We start from the raw sequence: 18,130 nt of genomic DNA, 5'->3' as shown, positions 1-18,130 counted from the left end.
TATATTGAACATTAGTTTTTTTAATTAAATACATTACAAAAATTAAAAAAAAAAAAAAAGCACTGCACTCTGGAGAGAGAGAAAAGAGGGGTGGCTTTTGTTAGAGAGAGAGTCAGAGAGAAGCAGAAAAGGCGGGTTAACTTTTTTATTGTTCTTTTTTTTAAATAAAATAAAAATTGGTGACGGCCATGAAAGTTCGCAGAGGAAGTTCTAACAACAAACTAACCTCCTTTTATATCACCATTAAGGATTAGAAAATAAAAAAGAAAAAAAATTATTATCATCCTTCAGCTGCGCCCTTTTCTCAAAGCTCCAAAGCAACAAAACACGCACAAAAACCAATTAATCGAGCCCGGCCACCGTCTCTCTCGAGATATCAAAAATTAACATTCGTTGTGAAAAAACGAAGAAGATCGAGTGAAGATTCTGCGTTTCTCCAAGAATGCATTTCTCCAAACTCGACGATACGCCGATGTTTCGGCAAGAGGTTCGTCTTCTTTCTTTCTTTCTTTTTTTTTTTTTTTTTTGGCAATGCTGCATTTTTCCTTGAATGTTGTTCTTTTAATAATGCAATTATTTGCCTTATTTAAGAATAAACACGAAATTTTCGTTTAGATCGCATGAGCAAGTTAAAGTTTTGTAGGGGAAGTAGAGGCGGAAAATAAGATGTCTTTGGATGTTATTATATTAGGATATCTTTATCTATTTCCATATGCATTCACGCAGTATTAATCGGCATTTGGCAGTTATCTATCTTATAATAATTTTACCGGTTTAATGCTCTTGTATTTGTTTTTTTAAAAATTCTTTTTACACGGTATTTGTCTGAAGGGGCACTAAGGAGGAATTTACGTTTGATTTTTATAGCATTGTGGAAAACTTTGTTTGCCATTTCTGCTTTAAGTGGAATCTTTTGAGGTTGGATTCCTAGTTTTTTTTTTTTTTTTTTGCCATTTTCAACTAGTGTAAGCAAGCCATATAGTATATTTTTCTTGCTTATTAAACTTTTTAGAAATCATTTTTCTTTTATTATTAGTATTAGTAGTATTTTGCATTATGTTCAGGTTAGTTTGTCTTAGATACTGGTAGTAATTGATGTATTGCTTGGTGAAACAGATACAGTGCTTGGAAGAGAACGCCGAGTTATTGCGAGGAAGATGTTTAAAATTTTACAAAGGATGTCGAAAATACATGTAGGTCTACATTTTGGTTTTGTTTCTGCAGGTTGTGTGCACCCATTGTTCTAGAGTTTTGTGTGCTTAAGGCTGAAGAGAAAACACTGATAATTAACTCGCAATCTGTCTTACTAATGTCTGTCCTGGTGTTATTAAGTTGTTGATAGTTGGTTTTATTTCTACTTTGACAAAGCAGAAGCCCCTGAAAAAAAAAAAAAAAAAACTCCCAAAAGAAGAAAATATAGTAACTCATGGAGGTAGAATTTGCTTCTAAGTTCTAATTCATAATTGTTAAATGGTTTCTCAAACAATGGCTTGATATGCTTGTCGTTTCCTACACGGTTAAGGGGACCTCCTTTATGGCTCCATTCAAGCCTTCTTAGACCACTGGCCATTTGAGAAGCCTTGAGAATGGAGCTGTGAGGAGATGATGATGAAGTGTTATTAGTTAATTACAAATGCTGTACTTCTTAGTTAGACTAGAGCAAACCAAGCGAAGCTCATATCTTGTAACTGGCAAGAGAAATTGTGGTTAGTTGTTTTTCTGCTGTCCAACAAGTGGCAAGTGCACAACAAGTTCATATACGGAGTGTCATGTTGCTGCCGAAACTTAATATTTGCACCAATCAATATTACTTCTCTAATATAGGCTCATATTATTGAATGATCTCACATGGTCAATTTCTTTTATATACCAGAGAAGGGCTTGGAGAGGGTTATGATGGCGACATTGCTTTTGTAAATGCCCTTGAAACTTTTGGAGGGGGGCATAATGATCCTATCTGTGTTGCTTTTGGAGGTACACATTCTAACTTCCTGTACCCCTTTGAATAATGCCTTGAAAATGCTTATTTTACCTTGCTGTAACTTAGAGCTACCAAGGTTATGTCCATTTAAACACTGCCGGTTCTTAAAATGAATTTATCACATCTATTTTCCTATTTCATTTTGTTTCATTTTTATGTAGACCTTATGTTCTGTGTCCTTACTTGAGAAAGGAAAAGCCTTTAGAAAACTTATTTGAGCACAAATCAATGCTAAATAACTATCAGAATTTCTCATTTTGTGAATTATTGGTACTAGAGGAGATACTGGAAAACAAGTTTTGGTTCTTTTCTTGAAAAATTATAATCTTGTTTGTCCTATTTTTTGTTTTATGTAGTTCTTTATGTATTTATTATATAATTTTGATGTTACGGTTTTACTTAAATTGGACAAGCTGATTTATAATCCCCTGCTTGTTGTGGTTGGTATGTAAAATGTAAGTTGGTTTGTACAGTCTGGAAATGAAATAAATTGCTAATATAATTACTGCAGTTCTTACTGATGAAATTCATACTGTTTCTGCAGGCCCAGTCATGACAAAATTCACCATTGCTTTGAGAGAAATTGGCACATACAAGGAAGTTCTTCGCTCACAGGTAGTGACTTTTGTGATTTTAGAGGTACCCTGTTAAAACATCGTGTATAATCTTTATATTTTATGTAAGGCTTTGATTATTGAATTTAGTGATATGACTTAAGTTTGTCTATGATTTAACCCTTTAAGCATCAAAAGTATTTGCTATTAAGATTTGTAATTGTAGAATCAGTTTCATTTTGAGCAATCATATTGTATTATGAATAATTACAAAGAAAAAGGATAATGCAGGTCATAAAGTAAGCACCTCGTGACCAACTTTAAGAATTTACAACCAAGAGGAAGCTTGTCAGGGGTGAAGCTAGGGGGCTGGCAGGGGCCCTGGCCCCCCTTGGCTTTTAAAATCCCATTGACCCTTAATCTTTCACACCTAAAGAAAGGGAAAAATATTATTTTGCGCCCCCCCTAAAATTTATGATTCTCCCCTCCCCGCTTGTAAAGTTCACGTAATGAGCTGTTAACACTTTTATTTTTAGATTTATATTCTTAATTTGACCAACTTTAAAAGTAAATTTGTTTAGCTTGTTAAATTTTGCATATTTCTTTCCAATTAAAGCATGTTTACACTTATTATTATGTCTTTTTTTGAGTCAAAACAATTTCTTTCCATATTGATAAAAGATAATTAAAAATCTTCAATTGCTATATATATTATGTATATAATATTCATATAAGTTTCCTTTTATTTCCTACCATCCTTGTATTTATTTATTTTTTGAAGATCATAGTTTTAGCTTTTTTAAAGGCCGTAACTTTTACTTTCTTTTTTCAAAACTATTAGCTTGATTAATTTTATTTTATCATTAATTTTTGTATGCAATACTACTTATAATATTTGGAGATAAGTATTTGTTTTTATTTTTGAAAGAAATTAATGCTTTTTCATACAATGACGTTGTTGTTTCATTTAAATTTTAAATTTTATTTACTAGAAACTTTTGAAAAGAGGTTCACAGTACGTCTATCCTGGCCCCCCCAAGACTCTGGCTTCGCCCATGAAGCCTGTTTTACAAAAGAAGGAAGGGGATGGGATATCTTCTTCTCCTAGAAACCAACATAAATTTCAAATTCTAAATGTTCATATTCAATTTAAGGCATTAACTAACTATTTTAATGATTTAATAAGTTGGATTTTTTTTCAAAGATTTGTTTCCCCCCTCTAAATTACCTATTAAGTAGTATTAGATTGCAGTGTGGATCTTCATTAATGAACTTGTAAGTGTTTATTAGTTGTAATTTGTACACTCATCTGGTATTTCTAGCGTCTCCTTATGTGACTCATCTCATTTCAATAAAACTTTCTTGCACATTCAATTGTTATAAGGTGGGCCTGTCTCTAACATCATGTTTGAGATATTCTGCTAAGAAAGGTCATTCTGTTTTATGTTGAACTTCTAAGCTGGTTTTCCCTGGCAAAATGGTTTATTCGATTATGTGAAACTTTTTCAATTAATTTAATACCCTCTTCTAAGCAATATAGTTTATTAGACAATGTGAAAAATTTTCAATTAATTTAATACCCTCTTCTAACACTTCCAATTTGCTTTTTCAGATAGAGCACATGCTAAATGAAAGGTTGCTTCAGTTTGTCAATGTTGATCTGCAAGATGTCAAGGTACTCTTTATCATGTGGTAGATGTTGCATCCAAGTCCCTCTTGTTAGTTGTCACTGGTTTTCAGCTCTGAAATTACAGTGTTTTTGTTGTTATTGACACAGGAATGCAATATTGTTTAGCCTTTCTCCATTCTTTTTATTTTTCTTAATTTATGTTCACATGATTCAACGTAACAATATTGAGAGAGAGAGAGAGAGAGTAGTGCTAACTTTGCTTTTAGTGGAACATTTTTCTTTCTTGCTGTTTGAAAGGAGAAAGTTAAAGAAGTGGATCTTGTGGGCACTTTAATGACATTTGTTTTACCTACATGTACAGTTGAAAAGTCCTTGGGTACATTTGAGAGCAGCATATTGTCATTCATGTCTAATTGACCTGCATGTGTAGTGGATGAATTTTGTTATTCCTTTTCATATTTGACCTAAAGGGATAAGGTCTATGGTTATCTTCTTTTACTGCCTTCTGCCTGCCTACAAATGGTGTCACCTGCTTCTAGATCACCGCAGAATGCGGTGACTGGCTTCCATCTGAGTTCTTCACTCAAACAATGAAACAACTTGATAAGTGACAGTCTTGGTGACATTAACTGGTTTCTTTCATATTTTCTAACTCATTGTCGAAACCATTGCTTCAGGATGCTCGGAAACGTTTTGACAAGGCTTCACTTATATATGATCAGGTGAGTTTCATATTCGAAGTGTTAAACACTCTTCTGTTTTTTCTTTTTTGATTCCACTTTTCCAGTAGTAAGGATGCCTTTAGTTTATAAGCATCATGTTGATATTTGTTGTAAATTTCAATTTAATAATAAAAATTTGTAGAAAAATGCTGGGACCTTGAAGCATATGTGCATCTTGTTAAAATGAAAATTACCAACCATATTTTGATTCGTTGTTGCACATTTTAAAACACTGTTTCTAAAATTTCCCCTATGTTGAGTATTGATGTTGCACTCAAAAACGAGGAAGGGGAATGGTGGCAATAGGAAACAGGGACCGTGCAATGTTTGTCTTAGATTTGATTCTAGATTCTTATACAGAGTTAAAGTCCTTCCACAAAATGAATCATAAAGCCTCTGTTTTGTTGTTCCTTTGCTACTTGCTCCTGATTTCTGGAAGCATAAGGCAAAAAGCATTTTTGGATGAAAGAATGATTTTTTAAATAATTATAAATTAATAAAAAATGAATTTTTATAAATATCAAAATGGATGATGTTATTTTATTTAAGGGTTTGAAAAATGTGTTACCTTTAAATTATTTGCACATTTTTTACCAAAATAATTTTGCTTTTTCCATCATTTGCTTTTTAGCAACTTTGACGAAACAAATTGCAAGTAGCCATAGCAATAACCAAATAGACACTAAGTTAAATTTTCTTGCCGATTGGCAATAATCACTTGACATCCTTATAAGTATTATAAGAATTCATTAGGATTGAAACAACTAGTCATTATGAATTTGAGAACTGGAAAATCCTTGTAAGTATTATAGGAATTCATTAGGATTGAAACAACTAGTCATTATGAATTTGAGAACTGGCTTTAGTGGACTTTTTTTTTAAAGCTAGTGCTTTATAACATTCTAGCTGGTATATTCTAAATGGTGGCAATTGGTGCTGGTACCCGTTTTGTGACACAGGCAAGGGAGAAGTTTCGGTCTTTAAGGAAAAGCACTAGGATGGATGTAGCTGCGGCCATTGAGGAGGTATATGCGATATTAACTTTTTTCTTGACCCAAAGAATTCTTCTTACAAGTGCATAAATTTATGAACTAGGTTGTCATGGTTAACCATTATCTTTCAAAATCTAATTTGGTAGAGAGACATTCCAGGAACTGCATACTGCAAGAACCTCATTTGAGCAAGCCCGCTTCAATCTGGTAAGTTGTGTTTGTTAACAAATGTGTGTTCAATTTTATATGCATTTTTTTAATGGAAGCTGTAAATATACATGTTCTTGTATGTCCAGGTTAGTGCTCTTTCAAAATTTGAAGCCAAAAAGAGGTTTGAATTTTTGGAGGCTGTTAGTGGGACGATGGATGCTCACCTTCGTTTCTTCAAACAGGTATGGAAAATGCCACTTGATGACAACTTGTCTTTTTCTTACAGGTGGTATCTTCTAAATATGTTCAAGTTCTGGACCTTTTTCCTTTGCAGGGATATGAACTCTTACATCAGATGGAACCTTTTATAAACCAGGTTTGTCGTAGTAACTTTTCCTCATAAATGATTAAATGAAAGATAGTTAAATTTGCCAAACTTTTTAACGTATAAAAATGTGAAGATTTCTTTCTTCAAGTTGATACTTCTTTAATAATGTAAACAGATTGAACAAGGCTGCTAACACCAGCAGCCAACTCTTTTGAAACTAGCAAAAGTAGCTGAGACAAGCTATAGCTTTTTGTATGTTGCTTTTCCTTACAAGTTGCATTATTCAAAGAATCCACCAAGAAACCCACTCTTGCGAAGAAAGTTATATGTTTTGTAGCTTGGACAGAAAGCCAAATCTTTCATCTATTATACCGTCTTCCTCATTCTCTGCAAGGTATAGAAAAAGGTAGAAAGGGTGTGAAAGATGAGAGCCCTCAAAGCACAGGGTCCAAGTTTTGTTGTCCAGCTTAAGCATATACTATTAAATGAAGAAAAATCTTTGTTTCCGGTGTCAGTGAGTGACTGAAGGTAATATAACTAAAGCAATCTTCCTAACTTTGAGAAGATAACTTTGCCTGTTCTCAATATGAGAATGCATAACAAACTGTTTTGGACTATAATGCTAAAACTAAGCTGGTCTACCATAAGGATTTCATCAACAGTTGCTTTAGATTCTTCTACGTGACTAGGAGTTAATACAGGAGCTTGTGCCTGCTAAGTATCCTTGTCATTGGCAAGTGAGAGTGGGATTTGTCCTTTGCTCCCTTATGACACAACAATGAAGCTAATATAAGTGTTCTCATTGCTAATACCTGCTACAGTGAGACTGATTTCTACTTCAGAAAGAAGTATGATAGGGGCCCAGATAAGATCTCCTTCTGATCTGATTTACTGCAAAAATTAAATGACTAGAGCCCACATTAATATCCAAAAATGCTTCAAAATTTTTAAATCTTTCTTTTAATTGATACCACTTGTATCAAAGGTGCCTGTTGTAATTTAATATCCAGGATGATGCTATTATTCTTCTGGAATCACTAGCACAATATTCTGGTCAAGCAAAGTAGATGGAAGTGGTAAGCCTTGAGTCATTTTTTTGCCAACTGGTGCTTCCAACCACTCCTGTGACAAGCTTTTTTCTCCTCTAATAAAGAGAAAAACTTTGCCTCAAGAGCGTTAGTATTTCTTTTCCCTCCTTTTTTCTACATCAGAATCCAGCTCCTTTCTTAATTATGAGGTCCTCCTCCTGTAATAAAAGTGGCCATAAGCAAGCAATTTCCTTGGGAAACTTCCATTGATTTTCTTTCCTGAGGAAATATAGATCTTTTTCTCCAGTTTTCTGCCAATAAAGTCTTCCTCAGAAGCTCTTTTCTTCATTCTTCGAACTTTTGATTTCTCTTAATTGGGAGAATGACTAGAACTAGTGCTGCTGGGTTGCAGGTCTTGGCTTATGCACAACAGTCAAGGGAATGTTCTAACTATGAACAGGCATCTCTAAGTGAAAGGATGCAGGAACATATCAGGCAGATTGATCTCAAGAGTAAGCAGTCCTGCTATGTTTGTCCTGCCACAGCGGATGGTATGCGACCTTTTGCAAGGGGTTCCCAGAAAGTTATTGAGGCAGTTATGCAATCTGCTGAAAAGGGAAAGGTATTATCTAATCTATTGCTCAACTTTTGCAACTTCTCTTAGAAAATTTTAACTTGGTTTCAATTTTAATTATTTTTTTTCTTAAGGAGTTCCTTTACATTTCCATAGCTGACACTACCATTACTTAGGTTCAAACCATACGACAAGGTTATCTTTCAAAACGTTCCTCAAACTTGAGGGGTGACTGGAAGAGAAGGTTTTTTGTTCTTGATAGTCGAGGGATGTTGTACTACTATCGTAAACCATTTGCCTGGTCTTCTGTAAGTCACTAGATGGAAGATAACTTATAATACTATAGGCTGTAAATGTTTTCTCATTCATTTTCTCCTCTTACTAAATGTTACTCATTCAGGCAGGTGGAAGTCAGTCTGCTATACAAAGGAGTGGTCCCTCTGAAAGTGGTCCTGGGCTGCTAAGTCGATGGCTTTCTTCTCACTACCATGGTGGCGTACATGATGAAAAATCTGTTGCACGTCACACTGTAAACTTGCTGACAGCAACAATTAAGGTTGACGCAGATCAGTCAGATTTAAGGTTTTGTTTCAGAATCATCTCACCAACAAAAATCTATACATTGCAGGTTTTTGATCAATACTTCAATTTCTTGGTGAATATGTAACTGACGCTTTTATTTGTGACTCTGACTTTTTCCTGCAAACCTTTTGTGGTTATGAAGTTTGGATTTGCTTGCATATTTAGCAGTAGATTCTCAAAAGTATTCGCTTGGCAATGCAGGCAGAGAATGCACTGGACCAAAGGGATTGGATTGAAAAAATAACTGGAGTAATTGCTTCATTATTGAGTTTCCAAACACCTGAGAAGGTAATCGACGGAATTTTCTTTTAAACAAAATTGTGGGGGGGAGGGGGGGGTGGAAAGCCGAAAGCACCTACATATGCCTTGTTTTTCCTCAACCAAAAAATAGAATGAGATATACATTTATTTAATTTTCTTCAAAAAGTATTTTCTTGAATTGGGGAAAAAGGGGCATTAATCAAGTGTTCCTCACTAAATATCCTCTGATTATTTTATCTTTGTAAATGACCATGCAACTTTTATGTCAGTGCCTCTCTGCTTACAACATGGGAACTGCTGATAATTGCTCTGCCAGTGATTGTAGTTCACTAGTAGATTCCTCTGATGCTTATCAGACAGCAGTTGGAGAACATACATCTCAGAATCTCTCCTCTGGAAGTCATTTAGATATATCGAGAAGTTTGCAGCATCAAGAGTATTGCATAAAGAGTGAAAAGCCAATTGATATCTTAAGAAGGGTAGCTGGGAATGATAAATGTGTCGACTGTGGTGCACCTGAGCCAGACTGGGCATCTTTAAACCTCGGTGTCCTTATATGCATTGAATGTTCTGGAGTTCATCGTAATCTTGGTGTACATATATCAAAGGTATGTCATCTATATGTGTTCAGCAAACCTTACATCTGTCTATGACCTGATATTGGCAACTTGTTTAATGTTTTTTAAAGAATCAGGAATAACTAACTGTATGTAAGGTCTTCGAATCCCTTTAAAGGATGTTAAGAAAGTTTTTTGGTCACAGAGTGCTGTTGAGAATTTGAAACTTTCAAACAACTTTGGGAAATTAAGAGCTTAGCAAATGAAATTAAGTATGCCTCAAACAAATTGAGAAAGAGGGCAGAAATTTCTTGTTTTAGCTTTTCTATTTCTGAATGTAACACTTTATTTGTTTCTTTAATGTGTCTCTTAGACATAAATTTTGGTTTGGCCCATGTTGTCACTCTTACTTGTACTCAACTCAAAACTAACGCATTTTCCTTGATGCAAGCTAACGGATTAGGCAATGTTTATAATGCATTAGACAATATCCTTGTGTAAGTTTCTGTGTATACATGAAAGATGCAAAAGATGGGAACAAAGAATACTTTTTTAATCATGTTAGCAGGTTTGTCAATATAAAATTAATTTTTCTTGGTCTTAGGACGTGAAACATTTGTCCCTTGTTTTTCTTTTTGGAGTAGGACTTGCTGTCATCCTTGTCTTATATTCATACACTAATTCTTTCTTTATATTTCTTTTTTCCTTTTTTTTTCTCTGATCTATTCATTCAGCTTCTATATAACCTTTTACTCAGATAAGATCACTGACACTTGACGTTAAAGTGTGGGAACCATCTGTCCTGGCTTTGTTTCAATCACTGGGCAATATCTATGCAAACTCAATCTGGGAGGAGTTGTTGCACTCAAGAAGTACAAGAACTGCCATGCCTGTGGGGTAAGTAACACATATATGATCTGATTGGATAACTTTTTTTATGCTAGTAAGTTGTTACTTCTTGTGGTGTAGTTCTTCAAAGTCTGATGTACATAAACAGCTTCTCACAATGAAACCTAGTTACAATGATCCGATTTCAGTGAAGGAGTTGTTCATTCATGCAAAGGTATTGCCCTGAATAATTCAGTTTCTTCTCTTGGAATTTCATTATCTCTTTTTGCTCAAATGAGAATGCCTCAATAATTGCTGCTGATCTGGCTTTAACTTTGCAGTAATATTTTCTTATTTATAATTTTCAACATGTTGCTTGATGTTATAAATCATAACTTTTTGGTCAAATGCAGTTTTGGTTATAAGGGATTTCTTTTTGTACTGTAGAAAATATCTATTAGATGTTTCAAAAAGACACAAAATCAATATTATATTATTTGATAATTATCAGTCTGTAGAAGAATTCCATGAGCTAGTCTCTTCCTTGACTTCATTGCTCTTTTATACATGTTTTGGATGTCAATTTTCAAAATGTACCACCTGTGTAGAGGTTTTTGCTAGGTAAGTTCAACAAACATTGACTGCTTGGCTCACTTGTGAGACCAATAGCTCCTGTTATTGGCCCATTTGAGCAAATCATTGTTTCCTTGCCTTCTGAAGATACATTGCTTATAGCAACTAGCAAGAGTAGATGAGATGACGAAGAAGAAACAGCTAAGATTATAGCAAACTTCTAGCCAAAGGAAGAGGAACGTCTGGACTTGGAAGTAACCTCTTCAGTCTTCAGTCTTCATTTCCTTTCTGAGAACTTAGAGAACTGCATCCAAAACAATGACTAACTTCTTTTGGAGATGAAAGCACTCGTGTGATAGCATTAAAGTGTCATTGTGAACTCTGTGCTCAGATAATTCAATTTGAGACACATATGCACAGGAAATGGGGCTGTAGGCAGTAAATTTAGGTATTCTGCTAGGCAAATTGATTTCTAGGCTGGCCATTTTGGGCCAATTCAAGGCTTGCTTTTGGATCTGATAGGGCTCACTAACTATGAGGCTCCCAGGTCACCCTTTTTTATTATTTAAAACCGTACTCTGTATTTCTTTTGGTGTTCTGTTCACTGTTTGAAACTGTACTTTTATTTCATAGTCCTTCTGTGTTTCCATTTTCTTCTGCACTTTTGGATGCAGTTCTAGGAACCTCAACTATAACCCCTACTTTTTTTTCCTTTATGGCCTTTTATGTTTCCCAGAAAGTCTGATTGCAGCTTGAAATTCTGTTCATGTGCATCAATACTTCAATTATATATTCTGCTGTTTACGCATGGTAGGATGTAGAATTGTCTGACCCCTTTGATAATCTTCGCAATATGATTTCCAAGCTGTCACAAAATTTGCACCTGAGCATTTGGTTCATTGGTTGGTGCATGATCCCCCTGTTTAAAAAGTAGGGTTCAAATCCCCCCTCCCCCAATTATTAAAAAAAAAAAGCTGTCACAAAATTTGCTTGTGTAATGTTCTTAAAATAGTATATGTGGTGGGCAACTGTATGCCTGTAATAATAGGCTTAAGATCTCTACTTCTGGATGTAGAGTTGATGGTTTCTGATTATTTCAGTATGCAGAGAAAGCTTTTGTTTCTAAGAAACAGGACAATCAGCATCTCCTTGCAGTGGCAGAAGAGGTGTGGGAAAGTGTCCGTGCTAATGACCAAAAAGCTGTATACCGCCACATTGTTTGCTCTGGAGCAGATGTCAATGCTATCCATGGGCAAGCATCATATTGTACATCCTTAACTCTTACCAAAAGTAATGTTATGGGAAGACCAAGAAATCCCTCATCACAACTTTGATTGCTTTGCAGGTGACTCTCTGGATCAGCCCTCCAGATATTTGAACTCATTAAACAAAAGTGAAGATCAGATTGAAAAGGAGTGTTCTGATGGTTGTTCTCTACTTCATCTCGCCTGCCTGACCACTGACATTGGCATGGTGGAGCTTCTCCTTCAGTATGGTGCAAACATAAATGCTTCTGATTCAAGAGGTCGGACACCGCTTCATCTTTGTGTTGTTAGCGGGAAATCTTCAATAGCAAAATTGCTGCTTACAAGGTGATATTTAATTTTCTTAATTTCTTTTTGCTCTATCTCCGTTGAGGGGATCGTGCTCTTTATGATGCTCAGAAGAGGTAAAACATTTTCTTTTCAATTTTCTTTTTCTTCAGTATTCTCGCTTTGAGCATGGTGAACATGACACTGCAGTAGATTCTCTAAAGAAAATATTGGTTTAATGGTTCTGTTTAATGCAATAGTTGCGAGGAGGTTATTTGCTTTCCCTTGTTCACATGCATATGAATACCTGGCCTATGGTTACACTATAGTCTGGCTATTGTCATCATGGGGGAAACCAATATTATACAATTACTGATACAAATATTATTCTACCACTGTGTCATTGTTACTTCGCAATCATTATTTCTATGATGTAATTGTCTGGTTCACATTAGTATTTGGCTGCTACTTCATAAGATATAGATTATTTATCATACTGTCTAAAAATGTTTCTGATTAAGTGAGGGCATAAGAAATGGTACCTCAATGAGTGAAATGTTCAGTTTCATTGTCACAAGTCTTCATATTGGCTTTGTTACATTAGCCACTCGGTTGAAACTCCCATGTTTGAATTTGATAGATAACAATCCACCTCCTCGGTAGGATACGTGAAAACGTCTGAAATGATTTTTTGTTCTCATTTAGTGGAAAATGTACATTGATAAGATCCATCCTTCCTCCAAAACTAGAATAAAGGAAAAGGATTTTATTTCAAAAGAAGAGGAAAAAGCATTTGCGTGTAGGTCATGGCAAAGCTTGTTGCTGCACACACTATCAATACAAGGCCATCTTGAGAGGTTGAGGATGAAAAATGTTATTCTGCCCTCTTTTTCATCATTTCTGGAATATGTATCCATAACTTTGTTTACGCTAGTTATTTTTCCCAGTGCTGTGAAGGCAACTCACCCAGTTCCACACTTGCAGGGGAGCAGACCCGCATGCCGTAGATGGAGAAGGTAACACTGCACTTCAGCTTGCATCAGCATCAGGCATTGATGATAATGAGGTCTTGGCGCTCTTAACAGACACACACAGATAGTACCTAAAAGAGACAGCAAAGGACTGAGAATGCAAGAAATAGATGACTGTTCTATTAAGAATTGGAAAGTCAGAAGCCTATCACTTGGAAAGGTTAGGGCTGAACTTGGTAGACAGGTTATAAGTTTGGCTTGCGATGTCAACTACAACAAGTGTATGTAATTCCTCGCACTGCCATTTCTTTGGCTGCTGTGTTATGGTAGCTTATGTTGTTTATGCTCTGCGATTTATATTTCCCCTTGAGGTGGTCTATTTTCTTCTTTATTGAGCTTAATGGGTCATAGTTGTAAGTTGTCCTATTTTGTTTCGCTCATGTCAAGACAATTTAAGCATTTGCTTCTTTTAACGCAGTTATATAACATCATGTTTGTCATCCTTTCATCCCAAAAGGATTAAGATATCAGGGAGAGCATTCAACCCTTTATTCGTTTAATCCCGGAAATATATTAACAAATGCAATGAAATGAAGCAGATAAAAAGGTAAGACGGCCTCCCTAAATGTTATTAAAAAGATAATGTTAATTCCCAGGGACCATTTGTCCAAAATAGCAACCCCTCCCATCCAAAAAGATTTCCAGCAAAGAAGAATGAAAGTCTAATACTAACCTTTGAGCGGCAAACAATGTAACAAAAGCTTGTATTCACGCCTACAAAGCTTATTCAAAATAAACATGTAAGCATTTCTGGGGGTGCTGAACCTTCCATTTTGATAGGAAGTATCCACAACGACTAGTTTCCAAATGGCTGCAAATTGTTAAAACCAGAAGTTTCGCATACCCCTTAATTTCTAAGCCCTGCTAAAGGTTAGTATACTGTAGCACCAGCACAAACCAGCTTCCATTGTTGATTCCGTGAATTTTAACTGGGAAGGGAAAAAAAGAACAGTTGGTCTAGTTTGCTTCTCCCGTAACTATGCTTACACCTAACAAGCAACCCCAAATGTCACTTGCTTTGAGAAATTGCCAGGACTCTCAGAGTTTGCATCATCATGATCTTTATGGATTATACTATGTACACTGGTGGAGTTTGGAACCCATCCAAACTGGACCAAACTCTCCAGAATTTGTTCTGCTTTCTCCAGACTTCCTTTATCATGAAAACTTCGAACTAGCTTGTGACATGTAACAGGACTGAGCCTCAGTCCTTGCTCTGCCATTTCATCAAGAAACTTTACAACTTCAGAAAATTCCTCTCTTTTGCATACTGCATCCAGCAGCAGAGAAGACCATTTTTGATCCAAGACAACATCCTTCACTAATATTTCATCCAACAGCTTCAAGTTTCCAATCAAATTATTTTCTTTCAAGTGTGCATTAGTCATAAGACCATAGATTATTTCATCAGGTTCGACCGCATTTGCTGCCATCCTCTCAAAAAGAGCAAACATCTCAGCTCTCCTCCCTAATCTGTCGTAACCATGTAAAAGCAAGGTGTAAGTTACAGTATTTGGAACCAGATTCCTCCTTTGCATTTCCAGAAAGAGATTTTCAGCTTCTTTCATCTCTCCTGCCTTGCAGTGATGATCAATCAGGATTGTGTAGGTTATATGATTTGGTGTGATACACTTATCAACCATGTCTTCTAACAGCCCATTAGCATCTTTCGGTTTCCCTGACTTGCACAATCCATCAATCAATGCATTGAAAGCAGTCGTGGAAGCAAAGCCCTTCCTCACCATTTCATAAAATAAAGAGAGAGCCTTCTCCAATTTTCCTTCTTTACAGCATCCATCAACAAGGGCACAATAAGCAAAACTATCTGGTGGAACACCCCTTGAGGGCATTTCGTCCAGTAACTGAAATGCCTGAGTTAAATTTCCAGATTTGCAATATCCATCTATAATCATAGTATAACTCTTGGTATTAGGTGCCAAGGCTTTCTGTGAGATTTCATTAAACACCTTCCTAGCTTTCTCAATGTTACCTGCCTTACACAGACCACCAATCAACGTGTTATACGTAACAATGTTTGGAGCAATGCTTTTCTGGCACATCTCTTTATAAAGATTGAGAGCTGCCTTCATATCACCCAGCTTACAAAAGCCAGAAATGAGAGAAGTATAAGTGAAAACATCAGGCACTATACCCTTGCCATGAAGTTGAGAGAAAACATCCCTCGCATCATTAATTCTGCCATTTGTTGCAAGGCCATGGATGAGGACAGTGTAAGTCTTCACATCAGGGACCACGCCTTGTTCAGACATGCACCTTAATGTGGAAAGAGCCTCAGTTACATTTCCCGCCTTGCAGTGGCTGTTAATCAATTCAGAATAAATAACATTATTAGGAGCTATACCATAATTTTGCATCTCTTTAAAACACCTTTCTACAGCCTCAATTTCCCCTGCCTTAGCATATCCATGGATGAAAGCCCCATAGGTATGTGCATTTGGCTTCAATCCCCTGTCAACCATTTCAACTAAGCAACTCCTTGCTTCATCCATCTTTTGGGCCTTACATAAGCCACTTATAAGAGTATTGCAACAAATGACATCAGGCAGTACCCCTTTCTCCATCATTCTGTCTAGAATCCTTCTTGCTTCTTCAAATCTACTTTTCTGGATATGACCTTTGATCAGATTTGTATAGATAACAAGATTGGGCTTCAACCCTCCCTCAACCATTGCATCCAAAACATGATTAGCTCGTTCAAGATCTCCACAATGGCATAGGCCATTAATTATCCCACTATAAGTGTACAATGTGGGTGTCAAGTTGCTCCTCTTCATCTCATTAAGCAGTTCATACGCCTTATCAATTTTTTTTGCTCGAGAATAACTCTCAATCAAAATACTAAACGTTTGTGCATCAGGTTCAGCACCAATCCAAACCATCTCATTGAACAGAGCTTTTGCCTTCTCTAAGTCGCCAGCCTTACAGACACCACTAATGAGCGCATTATATGTGAACACGTTCAATTTAATTCCACGAGCAACCATCTCATCCTTGACTCGGAAACCCTCCACAACATTCCCTTGTTTCATGAGCCCATCAATCAAAGCTGTGTAAGCAAAATGGTTAGGATTTAAACCTGCACGGCGCATTTCTGTCATCATCAATTTTGCTTCACTGAATCTCTTTTCCCTACAAAACCCATCAATAAGCGTATTGTAAGTATAAGCATCGGGAGCAAAACCCTTTTCAGCCATGGACTTCTTTAACTTCAATGCTTCATCAACAACACCAGCTCTACACAATCCACCAATCATAACATTATAAGTAACCAAACCAGGAGTACATCCCTTCTCCTCCATCTCAAGTATCACCCTTTTTGCCTTCTCAATATCCCCAACTCGACAATGAGCATTAATCACGTTAGTAAAAGTATAAACATCAGGAACCAGTTTAGCATCTACCATCCCGTCAAAAACCTTCCAAAACAAATCCAACTTATTAAACTTAACCAAATCACCCAAAAAATTATTACAACAAACCAAACCAGGCAAAAACCCACCTTCTTTAGCACCCAAAAAAACGTAAACAGCATTATTCCAAGAACCCACTTTTTTATAACAATCAATCAAAATCTCAAAAACCCCTGCATCATTCCCTTTATACTCCTTATAACACCTAATAATTGAAGCCAAAACGGCCTGAACAGGCCTCCTGGTCTGAACCATCTTGTCTAAAACCATATTGGCATCACGAAACAGCTTTGAATTACATAAAATAATCGCTAGAAATGAAAAAGAATCCAAATTTTGAGGGTTGGGGACTTGGTGAATTGCCCAGTTAAAGAAATTAAAGAGGCGCTTGGGATCACGAACCGAGCTTTGGTGAAGAATCGAGTGAACCGTTTCAGGGTTTAGCTTGTTTTTCAATTCTGATGTTGTTTCCAGAAGGCGTTTCCAGTCCTTTTTTTCGAGGATAGCGGCGATTTCCTCGGCTGCGGCGTCGTTTTCAGCCGATGTACAAAAGAAGGCTGATTTGAGACGAGAGAGTCTCGTTTTCGTGAAATGATAGAGCCTTCGTTTCGAAGTTAAACGCATTGTTGAAGGTCTTCGAAGAGGAAAAAATAGGGGGGGGGGGGGGGGGGGGGGGAATTTTCAGGAAGGAAATCCGCTTTTCGTCTGCAAAAAAAAAAAAAAAAAGCAGAAAGAAAGCAGCGGCTTTCCGAGGAAAAAAAAGGAAGGAAACAGTGAGGAGGAAGATTGTTTAGAAATGAGAGAAACACACTGGTGGGCGGTGGGCCTCATTTCTGGGTTTGAGGCCTATGTTTTTGGGTCTCAAATGCCCATGGATCCAACAAAGCCCTCCATTCGCCCCCTTTTTTGGTAAAGTGGGCTCAACCTTTTGGGTCATAGATTCTATCTAGCTACTTAAATGTAGTCCATTGTTTTCTCCCTTTTGCCTTCTTTAAAGCAAAACAAGTGTATGGCAGGGGTGAAAGCTAAGTTGAGATTCTGTTTAATTTACATTTTTTATTTTTTGTAAGAAATAATTTAAAAAAAAAAACAAAAACCAAGAAATAAAACAATAAAGCGTCAATTATACAAAGTTTAAATAATTTAGGCTGGTGTAGTTTGATACGGGGAAAAATCTCCAATTGAGCCACGGCAGGTTAGTCCTTGAGGTGGTGGGGAGGGAAAGGTGGGACCAGTTGCTCTCTATTGTATGCCATTATACCATGGTCAGTCCCTGCCACCCCTTTTTACCTCTTTAAAAGGAGAGATAGGGGTCCAATATTCTCTACAAAACGTTAGCCTTTAATGATAACATGAAAACCGGTATGGTCCATGGG

The 18,130-nt window shown here is 36.4% G+C and overlaps 2 protein-coding genes across 2 annotated transcripts; one reads left to right on the top strand and one right to left on the bottom strand.

Moving 5' to 3' along the window:
- The first annotated feature begins 68 nt into the window (after nt 1–68).
- On the top strand, nt 69–13,640 carry AGD1 (ARF-GAP domain 1). Its single transcript, XM_018117899.2, is given in 20 exon segments — nt 69–487; nt 1,117–1,193; nt 1,874–1,974; nt 2,526–2,596; nt 4,148–4,210; nt 4,843–4,887; nt 5,847–5,912; nt 6,039–6,086; nt 6,176–6,271; nt 6,364–6,405; nt 7,798–8,007; nt 8,136–8,267; nt 8,360–8,587; nt 8,743–8,829; nt 9,072–9,410; nt 10,117–10,256; nt 10,329–10,422; nt 11,861–12,055; nt 12,057–12,352; nt 13,277–13,640. Coding segments are annotated over 20 exon segments (2,490 nt in total). The 5' UTR covers nt 69–442; the 3' UTR covers nt 13,392–13,640.
- Nucleotides 12,840–17,414, bottom strand: LOC18605193 (Pentatricopeptide repeat (PPR) superfamily protein). Its single transcript, XM_007038059.3, has 2 exons — nt 13,997–17,414; nt 12,840–13,394 (listed from the first exon to the last, which is right to left on the bottom strand). The coding sequence occupies exon 1, from the start codon at nt 17,376–17,378 to the stop codon at nt 14,313–14,315; it is 3,066 nt and encodes a 1,021-aa protein (XP_007038121.3). The 5' UTR covers nt 17,379–17,414; the 3' UTR covers nt 12,840–13,394; nt 13,997–14,312.
- Nucleotides 17,415–18,130: the final 716 nt, after the last annotated feature.

Source organism: Theobroma cacao, chromosome 3 (assembly GCF_053813885.1).
Source record: "Theobroma cacao isolate CCN51 chromosome 3, ASM5381388v1, whole genome shotgun sequence".
NCBI classification, from domain to species: Eukaryota; Viridiplantae; Streptophyta; class Magnoliopsida; order Malvales; family Malvaceae; genus Theobroma; species Theobroma cacao.
The sequence above is the reverse complement of the archived record's forward strand: the minus strand, read 5'-3'. Positions and strand labels throughout refer to the sequence as shown.

Coding starts and splice junctions, on each gene's coding strand:
- LOC18605193 (XM_007038059.3), bottom strand. CDS start 17,378: ATGCGTTTAACTTCGAAACGAAGGCTCTATCATTTCACGAAAACGAGA.